General features: G+C 42.3%; 1 protein-coding gene across 1 annotated transcript in view; it reads right to left on the reverse strand.

Moving 5' to 3' along the window:
• Positions 1-22266, reverse strand: part of PKHD1 (PKHD1 ciliary IPT domain containing fibrocystin/polyductin) — a 238581-nt gene that overhangs the window by 212866 nt on the left and 3449 nt on the right. Inside the window, exons 4-22 of the mRNA XM_064707121.1 lie at positions 21673-21772; positions 19513-19570; positions 18576-18654; positions 16326-16400; positions 15584-15648; positions 14919-14958; positions 14034-14104; positions 11997-12098; positions 10570-10665; positions 9346-9481; positions 8395-8509; positions 7294-7569; positions 6750-6836; positions 6043-6136; positions 5058-5200; positions 4263-4393; positions 3306-3490; positions 2712-2850; positions 450-604 (exon numbers count right to left, since the gene is read on the reverse strand). Coding sequence (XP_064563191.1) covers positions 450-604; positions 2712-2850; positions 3306-3490; positions 4263-4393; positions 5058-5200; positions 6043-6136; positions 6750-6836; positions 7294-7569; positions 8395-8509; positions 9346-9481; positions 10570-10665; positions 11997-12098; positions 14034-14104; positions 14919-14958; positions 15584-15648; positions 16326-16400; positions 18576-18654; positions 19513-19570; positions 21673-21772 — 2147 coding nt within the window. The remainder of the gene's footprint in view (positions 1-449; positions 605-2711; positions 2851-3305; positions 3491-4262; positions 4394-5057; positions 5201-6042; positions 6137-6749; positions 6837-7293; positions 7570-8394; positions 8510-9345; positions 9482-10569; positions 10666-11996; positions 12099-14033; positions 14105-14918; positions 14959-15583; positions 15649-16325; positions 16401-18575; positions 18655-19512; positions 19571-21672; positions 21773-22266) is intronic.

Consider the following 22266-nt stretch of genomic DNA (forward strand, 5'->3'; position numbering starts at 1 on the left):
TATTATGTATTAATTATAGAATAGAATCATAGAAGGATTTGGGCTGGAAAAGACTTTAAAGGTCAGCTAATCCCAGCAATGAGCCCTAGACCAGGTTGCTCAAAGCCCCATCCAATCTGAGCTCAAATGTTTCCAGGGATGGGGCATCCACCACCTCTCTGGGCAACCCCTGCCACTGTTTCCCCAACATAAAATATTTCTTCCTTATGTCCAATCTAAAGATCATCCACACTATTTAATAACACTCAGTGCCACGGTTTAGTTGAGGTGTCAGGGAAATGGGTTGGACTCGATCTTGAAGGTCTCTTCCAACCTTTTGTGATTCTGTGAACAACCAGCCTGGCCTTGAGCACACCCAGGCATGGGGCAGCCAAAACTTCTCTGGCAATGAATTCTTCCCTTGGCTTCCTGCTCAGGAAATCCAGGCCCTGACCTGCATCTTCCCTTACCTGGTATCACGGTGTTGGCCAAGTGGATGCAGAAGGTTCCTCCAAGAGGTGGGGATGACTTCTGCAGCCTCTGGATGGTGAGGCTGACTCTCACATCCTCCGTGGACACATTCAGGTGTCCATATTCCTTAGAGCCCTCCCCAAGCACTGCACCTCTGTGGGACAGAGAGGGGATCACAGGAAGGCATCAGCAGGGGAGACCCTCACTGCTGACACCCCCAAGTCAACCAACAGCTCAGGGACACCTATGGGAACAACACTCCTGAAGGATTGAAGGGGAAGATGCCCAGACCCCAAAAAAAAAGCCCTGAATATTCCCAACTTCTAACTTCTTATCACTTTTTACAACTCCCTGAAGGGTGGTTGTGCTCAGGTACTCTCTTTCTCCAGGCAGCACTGACAGAACCAGAGGACACAATCTTCAGCTGTGCCAAGGGAAATAGAGGCTGGACATTAGTAAAGCGTTTTTTAAGGAAAGGGTGATAAAGTACTGGAATGGCCTGTCCAGGGAGCTGGTGGAGTCACCACCCCTGGATGTGTTTAAGCAAAGACTGGATGTGACACTGGGTGCCAGGGTTTAGTTGAGGTGTTAGGGCTGGGTTGGACTCAATGATCTTGAAGGTCTCCTCCAACCCAGTGATTCTGTGCTTCTGTGAATTATGCAGGCAGTGCACACAGCAGAAAATTATGAAAAAAAAAAAAAACTTTAAAGTTTATGATAGAAGATATAATTTATACACCATCAAGCACCAGGTGCAAACCAGTGGGGTTTAGAAATACCACAACTGTGGTGTTCCTAAAGAACCAGCTCAGTGCAGCCTGGACAGCCTCTGCCACAGCAAAGCAAAAAATATTTCCTGCCTCACACTGTGATCTCCTCTAGCCCATGAAAATCTCAAATCCCCCGAATTACAGTGAGATTTCATATTGTACAATCATTTAGGTTGGAAAAGACCCCTAAGATCGAGCCCAATCCTTAACCCAGCATTACCAGGTCCCTCATCAAACCATGCCCCCAGATACCACATCTGTACTGGAGTCATCCAAGTTCACAAAACTCCAATTTCTAAAAGTTAAAATGCTGTTCTCCTTCGCCACGAAAATTCTCGTGTTTCAAAGGAAAAGGAGCCTCTCTGTGGTACAACGATGCCACCGTGTGTTAAGAGTCTGGATAACAAGTGGCTTCTGCAGAGAAAATTTCCACAAAACAAAACCAAAAGGATCACTGAGCCCTTTGTAGAGGTGGTACAAGATTTTTAGCCAATATTCCTGTTTTGACAGAGGTAGGAGTTGTATTGGATTAAATCACAGCCCGTTTTCAGCGAAGAGAAAGAGCCAGGTTTATTTTGAAGATGTCCAAAGGCAGGATTCAGCACACCCATTTTCAAAGCTTGTGCTGATTCCTGCTTTTCTCTGATACCTTCCTCAGTAAGATGGAAAAGCCCACCTGTGCCAAGCACCTTTTTTATCCTGGTGAGAGGTACTGTGATCAAACTGCTTCTTAATCCTTCTTTTTTTATTAGCTAAACCAGATAGAGCTTCTTAAATCCTCCTCTTCTAGGCATTCTCCTCAGCTCCGTAGTGATGCTTATGGTTTTTCCCCCCTTTATTTTCTAAATTTATTCAAAAAATACAGCCATCGGTGTTATTTGCAGCATTCCAATGTCAGTCTTCAAGCTCCACACAGGAGTAAAAATGTTTCCTCTTCCTATTAGTTACACCTCTGGTTATTCATCTCAACCACCACAAAAATCTCCCTGTATTCTCATTCCTGCCCTTACCCTTGGTGGTTTATGTTAAGATACTACATTTGACTTAGCTGGATACAAACTACTTTTACAGGACTTATTTTCTGCCAGTACAAACCTTTAATGTTACTGTCTCTGATCTGTTTATAGCCCATGGCTCCAATTCCTGTCATTGCTGGGAGAAACAGAAACCTCGTCTCAGCAAACAAGGACACCCAAGGTGCACTTCCAGTGCCTAATGTGGTGTCATTAACAGTGGTGTAGCACCTAACTGGTGTCGTTAACAGTGTTTTGGAGACACCTCTGGATGATCTTCATCCATTGTTCCAGAAGAGCTTAGATTTCTTTCCAATCCCACGCCACACTTTGGTGACCCAGAGATATCTGACACCCCAAGTTATCTCAAATTTCTTCAGCCCCTCTTGTTTCCAGCAGCTGAACCCAGCTCCAGCTACACTGGGGGAACTATAAGAGGAGCTACAGGTTATTGAGATGAGCTGTTTGCTGTCCCTACCTTGGAGAGAGAAGGGGCAGAGTGGCACCACAGCCAGACACTCCCCAGGACACGTTGTAGGAGGGAGGAGACCCCACCACAGACACTGCTTCAATGATCCTCCCCTCTGGCCACTGGGGTTTGGGGTCTCTCTGAGAAACTGAAAGGAAAAACATAAATATTCATTAGAGCAAGGAGAGCAGAGGGGACTGTGCCCAGGGTGTTGTCATTTCATAGCTGGAAACACCTGCTTGGGTTTGTTTTGTGGTTTTTTGTTTTAATTTATATTTAATAGAATCATTAAGGTTGGAAAAGGCCTCTAAGTTCACAGAGTTTAAGTATTGTGCAGCACTGCCCAGTCCACCACTAACCCATGTCTCCAAGTGCCACATCTACACATTTTTGAACTTTTCCAGGGATGGTGATTTCACCACAGCCTGCCCCATTTGTAGAACCTCATTTTCAAATAAACCAAGAATATCGAAGTCCAAAAAAAGCTTTTTGTTCCTGTTATGTAACTTCTCGTTGAAAATGCTTCATCCATCTTTATTACTATAGATTTAACAGAATATCCTGGGGGAAAAAAAAAACCAAAAACAAAAGAGATGCCTTTACCAATCACAGCTCTGTCAGCAATGATGAGCTCATCAAGATAAAATGATCCAGGTGTTTCTTTTTGCAACACAGGGCTCTGCAAGTCTATCTGATGCACAAATACTGGGGAATTGGCTGGAAGGTCCTGGAGAAGCACAGAGAGATTCACACAGCTCTTCCAGATGTTGGTGCAGGTAAATGTCCAGCTGGAAGACAACAAGGTTGGGACAATAAACAAATTTGAGGTGATTGTGAAGGTTCCAGGTAATATTAAGCACTGGTTTTGTTACTACTGACATTTAGCACAAGCCACATCCTCAGTGGTTTGTGATTACTCACCATGTCGTTGTTGGGTTCCCCAGAGTGAGAAATGAGGATTTAGATCTCTGCTTATGTTTTCCCCTCTGAATCACTAGAGTGGGATATGGGAATGACTACACTTGCTTTATTTTTGGCAAAATACCACAACAGCATCAGTGACCTCAATGGAGGTCAATCCAAAATTCAAACCCTTAGCTCTCTGCATTTTTTTACACTCCTGATTTTTTTAAGTCTGCCTGCCCTAAGCTTTATGTCTGCTACCAAATGTTTTCTACTCCTGGAATTTTAAGTGAATAAAGAAAATCAAAGGCTACACCAATTTTCAAAGCTTTCAAAGGGTGGAGTAAAACAACAAGCAATTCTCTCTCTTATTGCAGAAGATCAACTGGGAAAGAAACTGGGGATTTTATGTTCTCAAAAATCTTCAAGTGCACCTGTGTGTCACTGAGGTGAGAGTGCATGTAGCAAGAAACATGGAAATTTACTCATTAAATCCTCCAAAAAGCACGGAAACACATTCCATCAATGCCTCTGTAGGCATTTTGTCATATTACTCCAACTGACAAATTGTTCTATATAAATAAGAGCTTCCCTCATTTTCCTACTACACCTTCATATGGAAAATGTAATCTCTGATAACTGTAATTGTCTGGATACCTTTTAGAGTCAGTTTCATTGAAGTCCCACTGGCAGGTGAGGTTTCTCCTCACTGGGCATGAAGAGACATTGGTGTAGGACACTGAGAGGTGGAGGATGTTGCTCATATGTCCCTTATGTGCAAAACACACCTGCAAAAATGGGGGAAAGACTTTCACAAATCAAAACACAGGTAATTTTTATATAATGTACATGGAAGATAAAGGAAGAGATCCTATTTCAATTCTGGTTTAACACTGAGTTGTTTGGCCTGGAGAAGAAAAGACTCTAGGGAGACCTTAAAGCCTTTCCCAGTGCTTAAAAGGGCTCCAAGAGAGCTGGAGAGGGATCAAGAGCTGTAGAAGACAGTTTTGGCAGCCAGGTGTGCCACAACATGGTATCAAACTGACCCCTGGGGCTTCCCTGAAGTTTTGGGTTTATTTCATTTCAAAAGTAGGAGAAGATGAGCAGAAAAGTGAGCCACGGACCACCAAACAACAAAGGATTTTTCCTTTTCTCAAGAAATGGTTGTCCTTGTCCCTTCCACCTTTCTCCAACACCATCCCACTTCTTCCTTTCCCACAGCAAGGGTTGTATCCCCAGGAACAGTTAACAGCCAGCTGTGTTAAACAGTATTTACATCTCAGAGATCCAAAACCACTCTCAAATCAAATAAAAGGTGCTCTGCCCTGTGCTAAGACACAATGCTTGATAGATTTTGGGGAATTTTAAGCTGACCAGATGACTTTATGTTGCTTATTAGGCTCTGAACATTCAGTGCCCAGTGCAAGCTGCTCGTAAAGAGCAGCCACTCACATATGGGTATTTAGTAAGGTCATATCTTGGCAGTGGTGATGGGGAAGTTTTCACCAGCTGGCTTGGTCTGTGGATGCTGAACCTCCCACAGAAAGGCTCTGTCCCACTGACAATGTGTCCTGTGGTGATGATGTTCTTCATATCTGACAAGTAAAAAAAGAAAAGAAAATGAGACGTTTCAAAGTGATTCACAAGGCACCAGTGCAGTCAGGATTCATGAAAATGCAACTGGGTATCCAGAAATTGTCAAACAGTCCTACTTTGATAATTCTCCTGCCAGAGTTCAAGTGTCTGTAAAACATTCTCAGGCACAGATTCCTGGGGCCGTCCTGTACAGGCCCAGGAGTTGGATTTGAGGATTCTTGTGGGTCCCTTCCAACTCTGATATCCTATGATTATTATATTGATGGCAATGATTATTATATTGATCATATTGTTTTTAATGCATACACACAACGAATATATGATAAACATGAATATGTACTTATACCCATTAAAACTGTAAATTTCCTACCAGTAAAAGTTTAAAGCACACTTATGTCACAGACATCTTCTGTGAAAAATCCTTTCTTTAGGATTTTTCCTCCTTCTGAGAAGCTGTGGCTTCAGCAGCAAAATGTAAACAATGGTTATCTGCTGCTGTGGAATGTAACAGGTGGATCCGTGATTGGTTTTGGGTAGATGTTTAGATTTACTGACCACTCATGGCAGAGTTGGGTCTCACTCTCTGTTGAGACACAGCCCTTTGTTATTCATTCTTTTCTATTCTTAGCTTAGGTAGCCTTCTGAGAACTTTATTCTTTTAGCATAGTCATAATGTAATATATATCATAAAATAATAAATCAAGCCTTCTGAACATGAAGTCAACATTCTCGTCTCTCTCTTCACCCTGAAAACCCTTGTGACCACTGTGACACAGTTATGTCATAAATGCAGATCCATCCTCACAATAAATACTGCTTATTTACCACAGAAGTTCTCTACCTTCTTTCTCAAAGCCACAGTGAAAGAGGATTTTAGCAGAAGTTGGCTCAGTTTCACATCCTACTGAAAGGAGTTCTTCTATTGCTGCTTGCACCTTTAGAATAAATTAAGAAAGTGGGAAGCAGTCAGTTTCAATCATTTCAGGAGAGACTTCAACACGCACATCATTTTGCATCAGCCAGGGATCAGTGGCACAGCAGCTCTGACTAAGCAGGTAGCCAAATATTAAAAGAATAAAAACTTTAAATAATAATATAACAAAATTTATCTCAATAGAATGTAAACTTTTATGTTTACATAAAAGTTTTCAGGGGCATGAGACATCCTCAGTCTAATGAGTGTCATGGAGACATCACTCAGGGTCACTTTAATGTTGACAAATTCCCAATCAAGACATCAAGAGCCTCAAGGCTGCTGCAGAAGCCAGAGCCATACAACACCCATTTGGCCTTAGAGAAGAAGTCCAAGGATCTGGATCAATGAAAGTCCAAGATATCTGGATGTTGTGATAAGCTTAGAATACACCTGGGAGTCAACACTCAAGAAAAAAAAATCTCACTGTCAGATATTCTCCGTTTAAAAAAAAAATCATCTCTATATCACATTAACTTTATCTCAGCTTCTGGGCCAAATCTTAACTTCTATCAAGCACCAGAGCTCCACCAATTCCCAGCAGAGGACCCTCGTCTGTGTTTAATGGCATCTACCTGTTCAGCTGTAGCATTTGTGGGGATCATTTTCAGTGTGTTGTTCCAGGAGATACTGAAATAACCTGTACCAGACACAGTCAACATCTGGGAGAAAAAGAGAAGTAAATCAAGAAATGAAAACAGATGCAAACTGCATGAGACACACACACTTCAAACCTGGCATCTTCTACTGAGGAGGATTTTACAGCCAGCACTTTACCTTTTATAGTCTCTGTGAACCAGGGATCCCTTCCAAGAGTCAGGGATTCCTGCCCTTGTCCTACAAGGAACAGGGTTTTTGCACTAACAGAAGAACCAGAGATACATGACCTGTGCAGCTGCAAATGGTCCTTAAATCTCCTGTCCTTCAGGAGTTTAACCTTTAGGGAAAAATTCCCTCATTCCTGAGTGGTTACACACACCCACTCATGTATGTAAAAACCGCAGACAACTTCAGCTCACGATGCTTTTCTCATCAGCTATCTCAGGAGGTTGAAAACGAAGTGGAAACTCACATTTTTTCACATCTGGCACCACCAAGGCAGCTGCAGGCAGCACTGACCTGCAGTTCTGGGAGGTGCAAGGCTCGAGCCCGAATTTCGTGCCGCTCAGTGTAGTAGCTGTTCACCACATGGGGGTCCAGCCACGTGTTGTGAATCTGGACTCCAACTCTCATCCCCTTGCTGGGTGTCTTGGCATGATGCAGTGCTTCCAGGTAGTACCTTGAGCCAGCAGTCAGCTCAAATTTCTGGGATTTTGGCTGCCAAAGTTCACTCCAGTTCTTCGCCCAGTTCTCAGACCACTCTGAATTGCCAGCAGGGAGAGAGGCAATTCTCACCTGTGCGCAGTACAATCAAATCACAGAATCACAGAAAGGTTTGGGCTGGAAGGAACATCAAAAACCATTTCATTTCACCTCCTGCTATGGGCAGGGACACATTCCACTATCCACAGGTTGCTCCAAGCCCTGTCCAACCTGGCCTTGGACACTTCCAGGGATCCAGGGGCAGCCACAGCTTCTCTGGGCACCCTGTGCCAGGGCCTCATCACCCTCACAGGGAAGAATTTCTTCCTCATATCCAATACAAAACAACTCTTTCAGTCTGAAGCCATTAAACCAGTTAGTAACATTTCTCCATCCCCAAGTAACATTTATTCCAATGCCACAGCTGCAAAAATAAAAAAACAAACAGCATATTTGTGTTTATAACTGATAGCCATGGGTTGGTGGCTCACAAAATTCCTTCCTATTATACAGGAAAAAGCCACAATCTCAAAAAAATTTGGTGTAAGGTTCAATACCATAAAGAAGATAATTCCTCTGGCTTGTTCTAGCACTAATAATAGTTCCCCAAATAACTTTTCATGGCTTCAGTTCAGACAGAAATGTGCTGAACTAACAACAAAAAACATCTTCTGAAAAAGACAATCAGTTACTCTGGTTGAAAAAGTGATTTTTTTTTTTTTTTGTGAGCTATATAATGGACAGAGTAGATGTAAAATATCAAAAATAATCACACATCTTTGACTCTGCAATAGATTCATAAAAGACAATAAACCAATCCACACTGGGGAAACTCCTGCTTGTTATCACCTTAATCAAAATTCTTTCCATCCTCATTTTAATTTCCATTTCTCTAATTTTTTTCTACCAATAATATACCTTTTGTTTTGGATCTTGGGACAAGCTTAAGTAGAGAGATGCCTGACCATCTGCCTGAATCCAGAAGGTGTAATTGTTGGTCTGAGGAGCCACAAAAAACCCACGGAGTCTGGAGCTGAGCAAAAACAGAACATCCATAATATACAAAAGAGTTACAGCAAAAAAACAAATCCAAAACAACAAATCATCCCCACACCCCACCTTCACATGTACACTGAGTAACAAGAAAAGATCTTTAAACCATTTTAACGAAACAAACCTTGTTATTTTAAAGCTGAAGTAACCTCAAAATGACCCAATTTCACATTAAATGTCAATTATGCCTTACAAAAGTTTCAAAAAGGAAAGAAAATACAGCTCCATGAAACTAAGTATGATTTTGTTGGTGGCTACTTCAGTGCATTTCTTCTCAAATAAAGTCTTAACCCTGAACATGCAGGAAAAAGCCAAACCTAGACTCAGAATTAAACAACAAAAACAGAAAAGGGGTAGAAAAATGTAAGAATTCATGCACATTGCAGAGTTTTTGAAGGTCATGTCAGAAGTTGCAATGGGAACCAACACAGTTGAGGAATTTATTTATTTGTATTAACTCCACCTTGGCTGCCAACATCAGCTGAGAATCTGCCCCTCCACATCTGGCCAGACTCCAGCCTGAAACAGCCTCAAACTGGAGCTCCTTCTACTTCCAGAGCAAATTTTTTGGTGGTATTTCAGCATATCTAGGCCAGGTAGAGCAGAAACACTGAGGGAAAGCAAAAGGAGGAAAAAATAAAGCACTTCACTGCATATTTTAAGCTTCAAAAGGACCTTGGAGCAAAGGGTTTGCTTTGATTTATAGGAGCTATGCAGTGAGGCTGTGCTATGAAGAGCTGTCAGGTGTTTTTGCTCCACCTTACACTGCTAAAGGTGATTGCCATGGCTTCTTCTCTTTTTAAGATCACTGAGTACCTGAAGAACTCCTTTGCCCCAGACAGAAACCTTACTGGGGAGCTGGCATTAGGTACAAACTGCCATCTGTATCCAGGACCTGCTTCTGTCAGATCAGAGGCATCATCCCAGACTTCAAAGAGAAGCCCTCTGTTTCCTAGAAAGTTAAAACAAAAGTAATCTCAGCAGCAGCCGGCAGAAATCCCAGAGCACATGCTGGAGTCAGTGCTGTAGGAGGCAGGCCAGAGAGAAAATTTTAATAATAAATTGGTTCTGTTTGTGGGGTGGTTTGCAGTCTAAGGCAGAACACAGATCTCGCCACGGGGAATTTGTTTTACCTTGAAACCCTCCAACAGAAATAACAAAACTCTGCAGAGAGAGCAACAACCAACCTGCTCACATGTCTGCTATTGAAGGAAAAGGCACTGAGACAACCCACAGTCAAAGTTAAGCCTCATTTTATGCATTAAAATCTCCCACTCAAGGAGTGCTCCACTCAGGGAGTGTCTCCAGAAGCCTCTGCAGTAACTCCAGTTCAGCCATCCTTCCTCTAAATATTTTCCATGCCTTTTTTCCCTAATTTTCCACAGCCATACATACCAGTCTGACCTTCCTCCCACCATCTCCTGTCTGCTCATCTCCTGTCTGAGCTCTCCACCTTGGTTTTCCTGGCTACAGAATCACAGAATGGTTTTGAAGGGACCATTCAAGTTTATCCAGCCCAACCTCCTGCTATGAGCAGGGACATCTCCAACCAGAGCACGTTGCTCAGAGCTGCACCCCAACTGGCCTTGAAAGTTTCCAAGGATGGAACATCTACCACCTTTCTGGGCAAACTATGCCATGGCCTTCCTCACCTCGTTGTAAAAAAATACCTTCCTTAGAAACAATTTTAAAAGTTCCCATTTTAATTTAAAACCATCACCCTCTGTCCTGAGACTAATAAAAGTCTATTCCCATGTTTCTGAAAGCCCCCTTTAGGCACTGGAGGGGACTCTCAGGTCCCCCTGCAGTCTTCTTTTCTCCAGGCTGGATAACCCCAGCTCTCTCATCAGTCTTTCCTCATAGCAGAGGTGCTCCAGCCCTTGGATTATTTGTAGCCCCCTTCCCTACCACCCCAAAACTGATGTTGAAGCAGACAGTGCGTTGGAAAGCCCTGTTTCTTGATTGCATTCAACACCAAAGGGTTTCTGCCCTGTATTTCTCTGTGTGTTTGTTTATTTGGAGCTCCAGGAACAGCCTCACCTGGCTGGGGGGCTCCAAGTCTCCTGCCCTCACCAACAGCCTGAGTGGTGCATCTGATTTCCCGGGGAGAGACGTGCTTGACTTTACAGGGAACACCTGCCAGCACGGAAAGGAGACAAAAGTGCTGTGAGAGGCTTGGAGACACAGCTGAGCTGCAGCACAAACACATCTCAGAGTCATGGAGTGGTTTGGGTAGGAGGGGACCTTACAAATATGTAGTTCCAAGCAGCTTTCTATGGACAGGGTCACCTTCCACTAGACCAGGCTGCTCTACAGGAGTTCCTTTAGGAACTGGAAAGTGCTCCAAGGTCCTTAGAGCCTTATTTTCTCCAGTCTGAGCAGCCCCATCTCTCTCAGCCTTTCCTTATAGCAGAGGTGTTGTATCCCTCTGATCATTTTTGTGTCCCTCCTCTGGATTCATTCCAACAGGTCCATGATTTTCCTGTACTGAGGACCCTGGATGTGATAATCTGGGTGGGGTCTCACCTGAGCAGAGAGGCAGAATCCCCTCCCATCCACCTTATTCCTAAATTCTCCTCCCTATTCCTTATTCCTTAGGAACCTTGAGCTTCTTCCTAAAAGGCATTCAACATTTTGCCACAAGCCTGGGCTGGTACTACCAGCAAACAGAACAGTTCATGCCCACAGTCAGAATAACTGGAGCTTCCTGGAGGTGTGCAGTGGTTTTGGTTTGCTAATTTGAGATTTTTTTTGTTGTTGTTGTTGATGTATTAATGAGTGTGGTGGGTTTTAGTGTTGGTTAATTACTAGTGTATTTATTAGGATGTATTTACTCATTTCCTGCTGTGAGGTAGGACTAGGAGAAAGGTAAAGTAGCTTTAAAACTTTAAAAGGGTACAAAAAGAAATTTATTAATAATAACTAAAAGAAAAAGTAATAAGAATTAAAACAAAACCTTTAGGATATTTCTCCTCTCCTCGTCAACCTCATTTTTCTTAATGACAATATAAAGAAAAAAAAACCTAAAATTTTTGTTAGTTTACTACTTCTAGAATAGTTTTTCTTTAGTTCATATAGGGAGAGAAGTCTCTCTTGTTAATATTACAAAGACTTGTCTACAAGACAATAGTTTTCTTGTGTCTCTCTTTTACATATAGTAGCTGACCAGGGAAATATGTAATCATAAACTTCTTTCTCATTTTCCTATAACACAGATTTTCTCACAGCTGTGTTTATGGCTGTATTAACTTATGGGGTATTGTTTTAAAGATGAATTGTTTAAAGGTAAAGGTTCTTATTATCTATTTGTATCACTTCTGTAAATGCTTCCTATGCAAAACAAGCATGAGGACAAGGTGAGTCCTACAATTCCCACACTAGCATCCCTGAACACCTCTTGCGTTTTACAGTCAGGGCCAAACTGTACTTAAAAAAAATAAAATTCACATTATTTGCTCTGCTCTTACCTGCAGCAGTGACCTGCACGGGCTCCTCAAAGAAATCCCCAGTGACAGTGAGCTCAGTACCTCCTGCCAGGCTCCCTTTGGCTGGGAACACGGAGAAAATCTCTGCAGGGGAAGGAAAGAGGGAACTGAGCACAAAACTTGCAGGGGTTAATCCCAGCCCTGTCTCTGGGAAAGCCTGAAGTGCACTTGCACTGCTTCCAGCCAGAGCAGGCTCCTGTGAATGAAACCAGGTGAAAAATGCATGTAGTTTATGAACGGCTTTTCGCAATTATTCAAATGAATATTATATGCGTTGTGTTAGAAAGTTATGCTGTATTAATTCTCTTAAGTAGTGTGTTAAATATAGTTTTAGGTTATAAAAAATGTAAAAATAGAAACTATGCTATGTAGGATACTTTTTTTAAAGAAAGAACTTGCAGTGAGATAGCAGCAACAGGACACCTGAATCTTTCAGAGAAAAAGAATTTATTGCTCCATTATCAGAAGAAACAAACTTCTTCCTGCCTTGAGGCGCTGTTAGGATTCAGAGGAAGAAGTTGATGATGACCAGACAGAATCCTGTGTTTGAGTGGAATTTATGCATCGTGTATGAAGTGTATGAATATGCAACAGGCTGTTGCTTTTAAGGGTTAATCCTTTGTTAATGTGTGTCCGTTTTCAGGCTCGTGCTGCCCAGAAAAAGGTACCCGGACACCCGGACATCTTTTTCTCTATTGTCTCATATCGTCCTAATTCAATTTGTCTAAATTACTATTACTCTAATTGTATTACTATTTTTATAACCATTTTATTTCTATTAAATGTTTAAAATTTTAAAAACAAGTGATTGGCATTTTTCACAACCAGCTTCTCACTGATCCCCTTTTTTGGCAGCCTCTGGGATGACACCAGGAATAAGCAGCACAGATCATTTGGCCACATGGCAGGGGCAACACTGCAATGCTTGGGCTGTTATTTAGTAGGGGCTGCCTCTGTCATGCTCAGGTTGCAAACTGCTCTGTGCTGCACTATTGAGGTTGTCTGGGAGAAAAAGGAAAAAAAAAGGCAGAATTAAAACTGATTTAATCCTCTTGATCTTCTCTGACTCACATCTCAACTTAGTCCTTAGGTCTAAATGTTACCACTCTTTCCAATAATCTCTCAGACTTCAGGGAAAAATGGAGGGAGCAGAAAATCTGAGTGTCCACTTCACAGCCATGGGATCCTTTCAGGACTTTATCTATTCCAAGTGTGCCATTCCACAGCAAAACTATTTTTCTTTTTATGACAATTACCCACTTTGACTCATATTGGACTTTAACCACCCAGTGCTACTTGTATAGCTCTGAAAAAAAGAAGTCTAATAAGAAGAAGATAGGGGATTTTGGTCTATACCTGCATCTTTTTTGTTATTTCATCTGGTATTTAAACAATAATTTTACAATATTGGCTACTGACTAGCACAGGACAGATCTGGACAGATCTAGCAGATCTTTCTGCTCTGCTCTGCCCACAGCCAACTTCATGCATGGTTATTTCATTTTACTCTGCTTTAACTTGTAAATAAAGACATTAAATTAGCCTTTTTAACAAAGAGTTGTCTACAATACAGCTTGAAACATCCCATGCAGGTTATTTTTAATGTACCTTTAATAATTTTTTATAACTAATGGTGCAGTACCCTGCCATTCAGCACTTATCCAGAACTCAATTCTTGGAGTAGCTGAACATCACATCGTCCCTGTATCTAGTGTGGGAGTTCTCATCCTGAGGTCTGCATTTCTAAAATTTCAACCTCAAAAAATACAGAGTGATTTAAGGGAGAAAAGTTTCCCTATGAGCAACACCTCAACTGTGCAACTGATCTGACAGGACAAGGAACAGCATACACATAAATCTGGTTGGTTTTTGCTTATAAAGCCCATACCAGGGAAGTGGAACAGCAAAATGAGGACAAAACAGGATTAGATCCCTTGGAAAAGCAACAGTGAGAGGTGTTTTCCTAGATCACACTGGGACTGAGGGAGGACAGTGCCAGTGAGGTGGATCAGGAAATACCTGGATGAGTCTGGTACAGGAAAAGCTCCTGTTTGGCACTGATGAGCCAAGCACCTTTGTGCACTGCTGACCTGCAAGGGAGAAAATGCCTGAGACATCCTGGGCCATGTAAATAAAAGCAAACCTTCATTTGGCTGGGCTGGACACACTCACTCTCCAGAGGAACAGTGGCACATTTCTGCAAGTTCCAACAACCCCTTTCAACAGCACATTGATTCATGGGACCCCATTAAATGGTTTAAACACTTTATTAGAAGTACTAGCACATTGTAAATTATATTCTGACACAGTCAGAACCTGTTTTCACCTTCTTTTATGGTTAAATTCTTTCCCATGTGGATGAATAGTTAAAAGCAAGGTGAAAGGTTTTAATTCGGCTGGATTTAACAGATCATAGAATGGTTTAGGTGGGAAAGGATGTTAAAGAACATCCAGTTCCACCCCCTGCCATGGGCAGGGACACCTTCCACTATCCCAGGTTGCTCCAAGCCCTGTCCAGCCTGGCCTTGGACACTTCCAGGGATCCAGGGGCAGCCACAGCTTCTCTGGGCACCCTGTGCCAGGGCCTCACCACCCTCACAGGGAAGGATTTCTCCCTAATATCCAATCTGAATCCATCCTCCTTCAGCCATTCTCCCTTGTCCAAGATAAGGTATCTTATGTTTTGGTCACTGAAGGTAAAGTATAAAGCATCAAAGTGGAAATACTTTGGGGAGAAACCTTCTCCCATGTCATTCCAAATCTGACAACCATCTCCTCAAGATAACAAACCTTATTTCTGAGCAATGAAACACATTATAAGGTAAAAGCATAATTCACTCATATTGGACTCAAATGCAGCTTTATTCCCATGCAAAACCAAGGAAAAAAGATTCTTTTACTCACTTTCCTTTGTTAAACACTGAGAAGCTGACATTGTGGGACCCTGGGGGAGAGAAAAGTGACAATGCTTTCAGACAGAAGTACGAAGGAAATCCTACCAAACCTTGTCCAGTTTCTCTGGGCCCAATTCTCCCTTCCTCATACTTTCCTTACAACAGTAAGGAAAATTTATTTTACATAATTAACTCACAACATCTTTCTCAAATAGGAAGGCTGGGGCTCAAAGCCTCCACAAGAAATGAGACGCTTCTTCAGGGTGCTTGGAAGTGAGGAAAAATGAAAGGGATCCTACCTGTTACTGGAGACTGTGACTAGAAAAGAACACCTGATTTATTTCTCTAATAAAGCACTAAAGGGAAGGGACATCACAGACAAGAAGGATTAAAGCAGGGAACTCAGCAAGGACCCCAAATCCCACTGCTGGCTGTCAGCAATGCCCACATCACATCCTGGTTTCCCTTCATGTCCTCCCAGGCTGTGCAGGGGACACAAACCAGGGCAGGGGCTGTGCTGCAAGCCTTGATCTGAAGCTGCTTTTATGGACTCAGCCCTGAGCCACATTCCAGTCTGGAGACAGAGCAGACACTCATGACAGACACCCTCCTCCCTGCATCCTCTGGAGTTTCAGGAATGACAGAAATCCATGGGTTTTAGCCCTTTTCACCAACCTATGTGATTCCCTTCCACCCGGCACTGCAGGGTCCCCAGTCCATCCTTCACCTGAACAGGGTAACTGTGGAGAGAAAGGACTTCACTGAGTCTTGGGAGCAAAAAATAAGCAAAATATGTTAGAATCAGATAACTAATAGAAGATGTGGGCTTATGCACCCAAGATAGGTTTGCTGTCTAGAAACAGGAGTCTGAAGCAGGTGAGATGGGAGAGAAACAACCCGTCTTCTCACTAAAGATCAAGAGTTCAGCAGCTTAGGAGGATATCTTCCAGCAGCAGTGCTCCAGTTTGGCTCCTTTACACCTATTTCTAGAAGCTGACGCTGTTGGTGGCCTTCAGAACCCTCCCTTGAAATAAAAAACTGAGCAGGGACAAGTGCAGGCACTAAGGGAGGGTGAATAGAAGGACAAAATTGTTTCCCCTTTACTCGTTCCTCTGCAGATTCCTTAACTGTGAGAATGAGCAGGTAGAAATCAAAACAGATATGCTGGCACTACATCAACCCTCTGAAGTCATGGGATGACACAATTCCCACCATTAAATCACATTTATGTTTAAGCATTTGAAGCTGCAGAAAGCCAGCAGCCCTCACCCACCCCATCACAGACCATAACTCCCCAGGCTCTGTCTCCACTTTCAGCCAAAAGAGAAAAGTTTCTCCAAAAGTCACAAATATTTTTGTGCACAAGCTGTGCTGAACCCTTGCACCAACACAAACCCAAAGCAAAACCAGAACTGACGTGGTTCCAGCTCTCCTGTCAGCAAAAGAGCAGAGACTGGTCCATCCATCTCCTTCTGAGGTAAGAACAGCTGGCCTGGGCAAAAAATAAACAGGAAAGATATGATGTGATGCAGATAGAAACCTGATCTTGTTAAAATCAGCAGTCTATATTTTCCCAAGGGACAGGAATTTCCCCCTACTTGTATCTAGCATTTATTAACCTAGAAAATGGGACAAGCCCTAATCTCTCATCTCTGCACTTGCAAAGTACATTCCTCAATTACTGTGGCAGCTGCAGCTCTGTGAGAGTGCAGCAGGGCCCTCTTGGAGACACCTCATGCCAGCTCTGAATGATCCAATCCCTCCTCCCTAAAGGAAAGGCTGCACTCCAGGAGGGCAATACCCATCCACACCTTCCAAACCAGCAGGCAGCACCACCCACAGCAAGTACAATCAAAATATAGCTCAGACATTTCTTTATTTCATTTAGGAAAAACACTACAAACAACTTCCAGCAGAAATCACCCAAGCTCCTAATAAAAAATGTAAATATCTGTTCCTTAAAGAATCTGTATGGGACGACTTCCATTGGAGAGGAGGAAGAAGGTGGGAGGAATAAATTCAGAGTAATTAGCAGAGCAAACAAAGGCTGGCAATGATTCTTTGAGAATTAACAGCCAATTAAAGGAAAAAAGGTAATTGAAACCTGTAATGCAAACACTTGGTGATGACCCATCCCTCACTCTGCAGTTTTCTATGGCCCATGCTTCAGAATGCAGTTTTATGAGGTTTTCCTAAAAGAGTTGGCTTTTATTAGTACAGGTGGCTGATACTGAGAACCTTTCCTTTTAAGGAAGACTGAAAAAAATATCAGTGCTGCCAAATGTTTGTTCAGCATCACTGGACCAGAGCATCCCATACAAAGCCTGGAAAAAGGTGCAGAACACACTTGGAAGCACAAAAACGATTCCCTTTTTTTTTTGCTCCAAATCCTGAATCAGCGTGACTGAGTGACAGACTGCTCTGGTCAAGTCCAAGCCCCCACCTGGTACCTATTTCCTAACACACCAAAAATGGGCAAATTATTCATGTGAAGCCACAAAGGGAACCTGTCTGGTATGCTGGGATTTTGAGGCCATTTCCTTTTGGTGAGGCTGAGCTGTAAATGAGTAATCTGGCAGCAGAGCACTGCAGGCACATCCAGCCTGTGCTCAGACAGAGCAGCCTTTCTTCCCTCTCATCAAAGCTTCCAGGGATCCACCAGAGGCAGGTAAAACAATAATTGATCCCAAACAAAGGCTGTTGATGTGCACAGTGTAGGGATGGCATGGCAGGAATCTGCACTGGACTTTCCTTCATGCCAGCAGGGAGTTTATTCACTTAGCAAGGGACATTTCCAATCAGCTTGAGAGGTAATTTAAAAAGTGTATCAGTGTTAAATATCTGATGCTTCAGTTAAAATCTCTAACTACTGAGAATACACACCTGAAATTATCCTTAAACTGCCAGCAGATTAACTGTGGATTAATAGTTTATCTTTAAAATACTTACCTGGGCTTAATTCTTCACTGACACAGAAATCATAAATTAACAATTGGTAACATATCCCTGCATATGGAAATACATATGACACACAGCAGGACAGAATTGCTGCTCATTTTGGATTCACTCTGTTTAAAGGGGCTGCTGTCCTAAAATAAGGGGTTTTTTAAACCTAGCTGCTTTTCTCTATTGCATGTAACCACAGAAGCAACATTTTAAAAAGTATCAAACCTCTGAGAACAAGAAAACAACTACAGAGTGTTTAAAGCAGTGAACAACAAAGCTTTTTGTCTCAAAATACTTCTCTTTAGTCTTCTGGCTCACCAGAGCATCTGCTTCAAACTAATCCGTTTTTTTTCTTTTAAAAAAAATGCAAATGGAAAGGGGAAAATTTATTTAACTTTTCAACTCTGACATTATTTTAATTAGTTAAATTTTAATTTGCTAGCCAAAAGAAAATCTACAGCAGCCAGCTGCAATTACAGTACAATTCACACTGAGCTGTGATTGACTGTGCTGCCAGTAAACAAACCAACCAGCTTAATGGACCAGTTGCAATTAGATTAACAAAGTTTGCTGGAGCCCAACTCATGAGCTGCAATAAACCACAAAGGAAGTAAATGGCAATTCTGGGCCAACTGGTTGCAATTTATTGCTGTCGAGGAGGCTGATGGAAGAAATGCCAATTTACAGGGACTGCAGCAGATAGCTGAGTGTTCATAATTACCCATCAATATAATCCACGTTGAAGTCCAGGGTCTCATATCTGCCAGCAATTGTCTTCCCATGAATCTGAATTAAATTTCCTGTTTAAGAGGAAATGGAAATTGAAGAGAGACTTTTAAAAGCAGAGAACTTATTTGCAGATTTTCTGAGCAAAAGGAAATTAATGGAACAAAAGGAATTAATGGTCTTTATAGATTTTGCAGAGGTTCCTGCACTGAATGTACTCTCAGCTTTTACCATGGCACAAGATGATTTTGCATTTAATTCACTTTTCTCAAAGCAGGTCTGTTTCCCACCAAAAAACCCCAAATTCATTCCAGAAAAATGAATTTTTTTGCAGATCTGAATTTGCACAGACTTCACAATTTTTCCTCAACTCTTTTTTTAGCTAAACCCCACTTTCTAAAGAGATTCCACAGTAGAACCTCATGAGAAAACCAAAATTACATCATTTGTTACACCAGACAGGGTGAAGGTCTAAAGAAGGATCTTGGCATATCTGTGACCAGATTATTCTCGTGCTCTTCACTCACACTGGGAGGTGAAACATCCATCCAGCTAACACACAGAAACCTCCATACTGACACCCTAAAGCAAGGCATGAGAATCTAGACCTGAACTACACCTGAACACAATTAGAAATTAGGCATTGATTTAGATTGAGGCACATCTGTGTGACACAATCATCCATGTGACTGTCAGAACTCGTGAGAGACCAAAATCTTTTGTTTAATCTTGACTTTGAGGCTCAAACTTTCAATTTTCTCTAAAGAAACCTGGAAATACAGAAATAATAGAAATAGGGGGGAAAAATCTGCCATATTCCAGTTAATTTTTCAGACCAAAATCAGTGAATGACTTCTCATGTAACTTTAAAGCCTGATCTAAAACCCCAATAAGCAAAAGGTCTGTATGGCAGATTAAAGAAAGTCCCATACCTGGGGTGCCAGATGATGGATGAATTTGGTAAACCACAGGTGTCTGCTCAGTTGAGAACTGCAAAGAGAAATTTGCAGTCACGTTTCAGCTATTTCTGCAGCAGTCCAACCCCACCTGATGATGCACTGCTCACAGCCCAGCCAGCAGCTGCATTTCAGAAATTTATACTCCACATCTGATCTTTGTAGCAGATTCCTGCTCTGGGAAAGGAGTAGGGAGAATTATTCCCTTCTTACCCCTTCTCCATTCACAGTCTGGATTAGTGATATTTTTACATCGTCTTTTGTGCCCAAATTGCCCATCCTGGCTTGATCCAATGTCAGAAGGCACAGTTTAATACAATATCAAATTTCTAAATGATGCTTTAGCTGAAGTTAAAAATTGCATTTTATCTTGGATGGTGACACCATTTATCTTCCCCATAGCATATACTTTAGAATAATTCCATCATCACAGATGTGAAATACTTCAGCCACTCTTTGGCAATTTTGTTTGGTACCTTAAAGCAGTGGAGCAAAGACTTTGTCTTGGCCCATCTTACAGCAAAACAACAGAGAATTTTTGGGGAAAGGACCAACTTCACCTCTGAGGAAAAAAACCTTGGAAATCATCAAGTCCAACCATTAATCCAACGCTGCTAAACCCAGTAAAACATATCCCAAATTTCCACATCTGCATGGTTTTTCAATCCCTCCAAGGCTGGTGACTCCACCACTTCCCTGGTGTTGGACAATCTTTCGAGGAAGAAATTTTCCCCTAATATCCAATCTGAACCTTCCCTGGTGCAACTTGAGGCAATTTTCTCATCCTGTATCTTGTAACCGGGGAGAAGAGGCCAATCACACCTGGCTGCATCCTCCTGTCAGAGTTGTGGAGAGTGAAAAATTCCTCCCTGAGCCCCCTTTTCTCCAGGCTGAGCCCCCCAGCTCCCTCTGCTGCTCCTCATCAGATTTGTGTTCCAGACCCTTCCCCACCCTTTTTGAATATGTTCATCTTCCCCACCTCCTTTATGAGCCCCTTCAAGGCCTCACTGGCATTTACAGATGCTGCTCACAGCCCAATAAATATCATAAAAAATTAATTTGTTGCATTAATTCAAAGGTACAATTGCATATATCAGTTTTTCCCTAAGTTTTCCTTGAAGCCCATTCCCTTTCAGAACTCAGCCTTTCCCTTCCCTCCTACTCCTGGTCATGTTAAAATTGAATGAGCAGCCACAAACTTCCATCAGCAATGGCCACTTCTGGAGAGCAAAGGCAACATCACACCATACTCCAGGCTGGAGAAGATGTGGAGAAAGAAGCCAAAAGCAGCATGAAAGAAACTGGGGCCACTGGCTGACAGAGTCTTGTGAGCTGCTCAGACTTGTTGTTGCCTGCAGCAGCTTTTCCAATCTAATGCAGAGGCAAAATTAATTTTAATGCATGTAGCTCCCAGGTCCAGCCCCAAAACAAAGAGACACATTGTGGTTTATTTAGCTTGGAATGTGCCTCATTAACAGCATCCCCTGGTGATTTTTCATCAGCTCTCTAAGCTAGCTGAACCACCCAATGACTCTTCAGTTTTAATGTGAAATTTACTGAAAGTGCTGGGTTTTTTGCTCAAACTTAGCACAGAGGTGGGATGTGACTGTCAAAAACACCAGGCCTCATCCCAAAGCACACAGTCATGGTTAAGGATTCTGCTCTGCAAGAGATCACAGGATCCCAGAGTGGTTTGGGTTGGAAGGGACCTTAAAGATGTTCTCATTCCACATCCCTGCCATGGGCAGGGACACCTTCCACTGTTCCAGGGTGGTCCAAGCCCCATCCAGCCTGGCCTGGAGCACTTCCAGTGATGGAGCAGTCACAGTTTCCCTGGGAAACCTTTGCCAGGGCCTCACATTAAAGAGTTTTTTCCAAACATCCAATCTAAACCCACTGTCTTTCAGCCTGAAGTCATCCCCGCAGGTCTGTCTCTAATATGCCCTTCCAAAAAGTCTCTCCCCATCTTTCTTTAGTTTAGGATTGGAATTGAATAGTCTTAGAGGTCCCTTCCAATCCAAACCATTCCATGATTCCATCCATTTCAATGTATTTCCTGTGACACAATGTTGAAGCTTCACTCCCTTCAATACCTTGAATTCTTTATCCTCACTTCTGCACTTGCTTGTTGATTACCTTGAAAGAATAGCTCTCTTTCTCCACCTCAGTCAGGTTGTTAATCACATGTCCTTTAAAGATCACTTCCACGTGGTACAAGCCTTCCTGAAGTGAAGATCTAGGTGGAAGAAAATGTGTATTATATTATTTTTATACAAACTGTGTTTAGGAAATGCCAAGTCCTTTACAGAGTCTTCATTCACATCAAGTCTGCTAAGACTTCCATAGAGCAAAGGAGCTTTATGCTATCAGCCCAAACTTTACACATATAAAGCCAAACTTTAAAATAAAAATTTAAAATAAATGTGGAAGCACAGCAAGAAATCACAGCTGAGAGCAGAAGGTGACAGGACTGCATTGGAACTCCACCTAAATTATTGTTAATGAATTCTCATTAGGCATGCATAGAAAATAATTGTTATTCATTAGTAATAAAATGAATCCCTGGATCTGCAGGGCATCTTGATCCTGGTCCATAAATTAATGCTGCATCCTTGTTCCACACAGTTTCCCAGCACAGCACCCAGCAAAATTAACTCCCAGCCAAATCATAGCAGAAGAATATGGAAGAGTCCCATTAGGTCCCTTTTCAGACCCCAGTTTTCCAGTCCA

Source organism: Zonotrichia leucophrys, chromosome 3 (assembly GCF_028769735.1).
Source record: "Zonotrichia leucophrys gambelii isolate GWCS_2022_RI chromosome 3, RI_Zleu_2.0, whole genome shotgun sequence".
NCBI lineage: Eukaryota > Metazoa > Chordata > Aves > Passeriformes > Passerellidae > Zonotrichia > Zonotrichia leucophrys.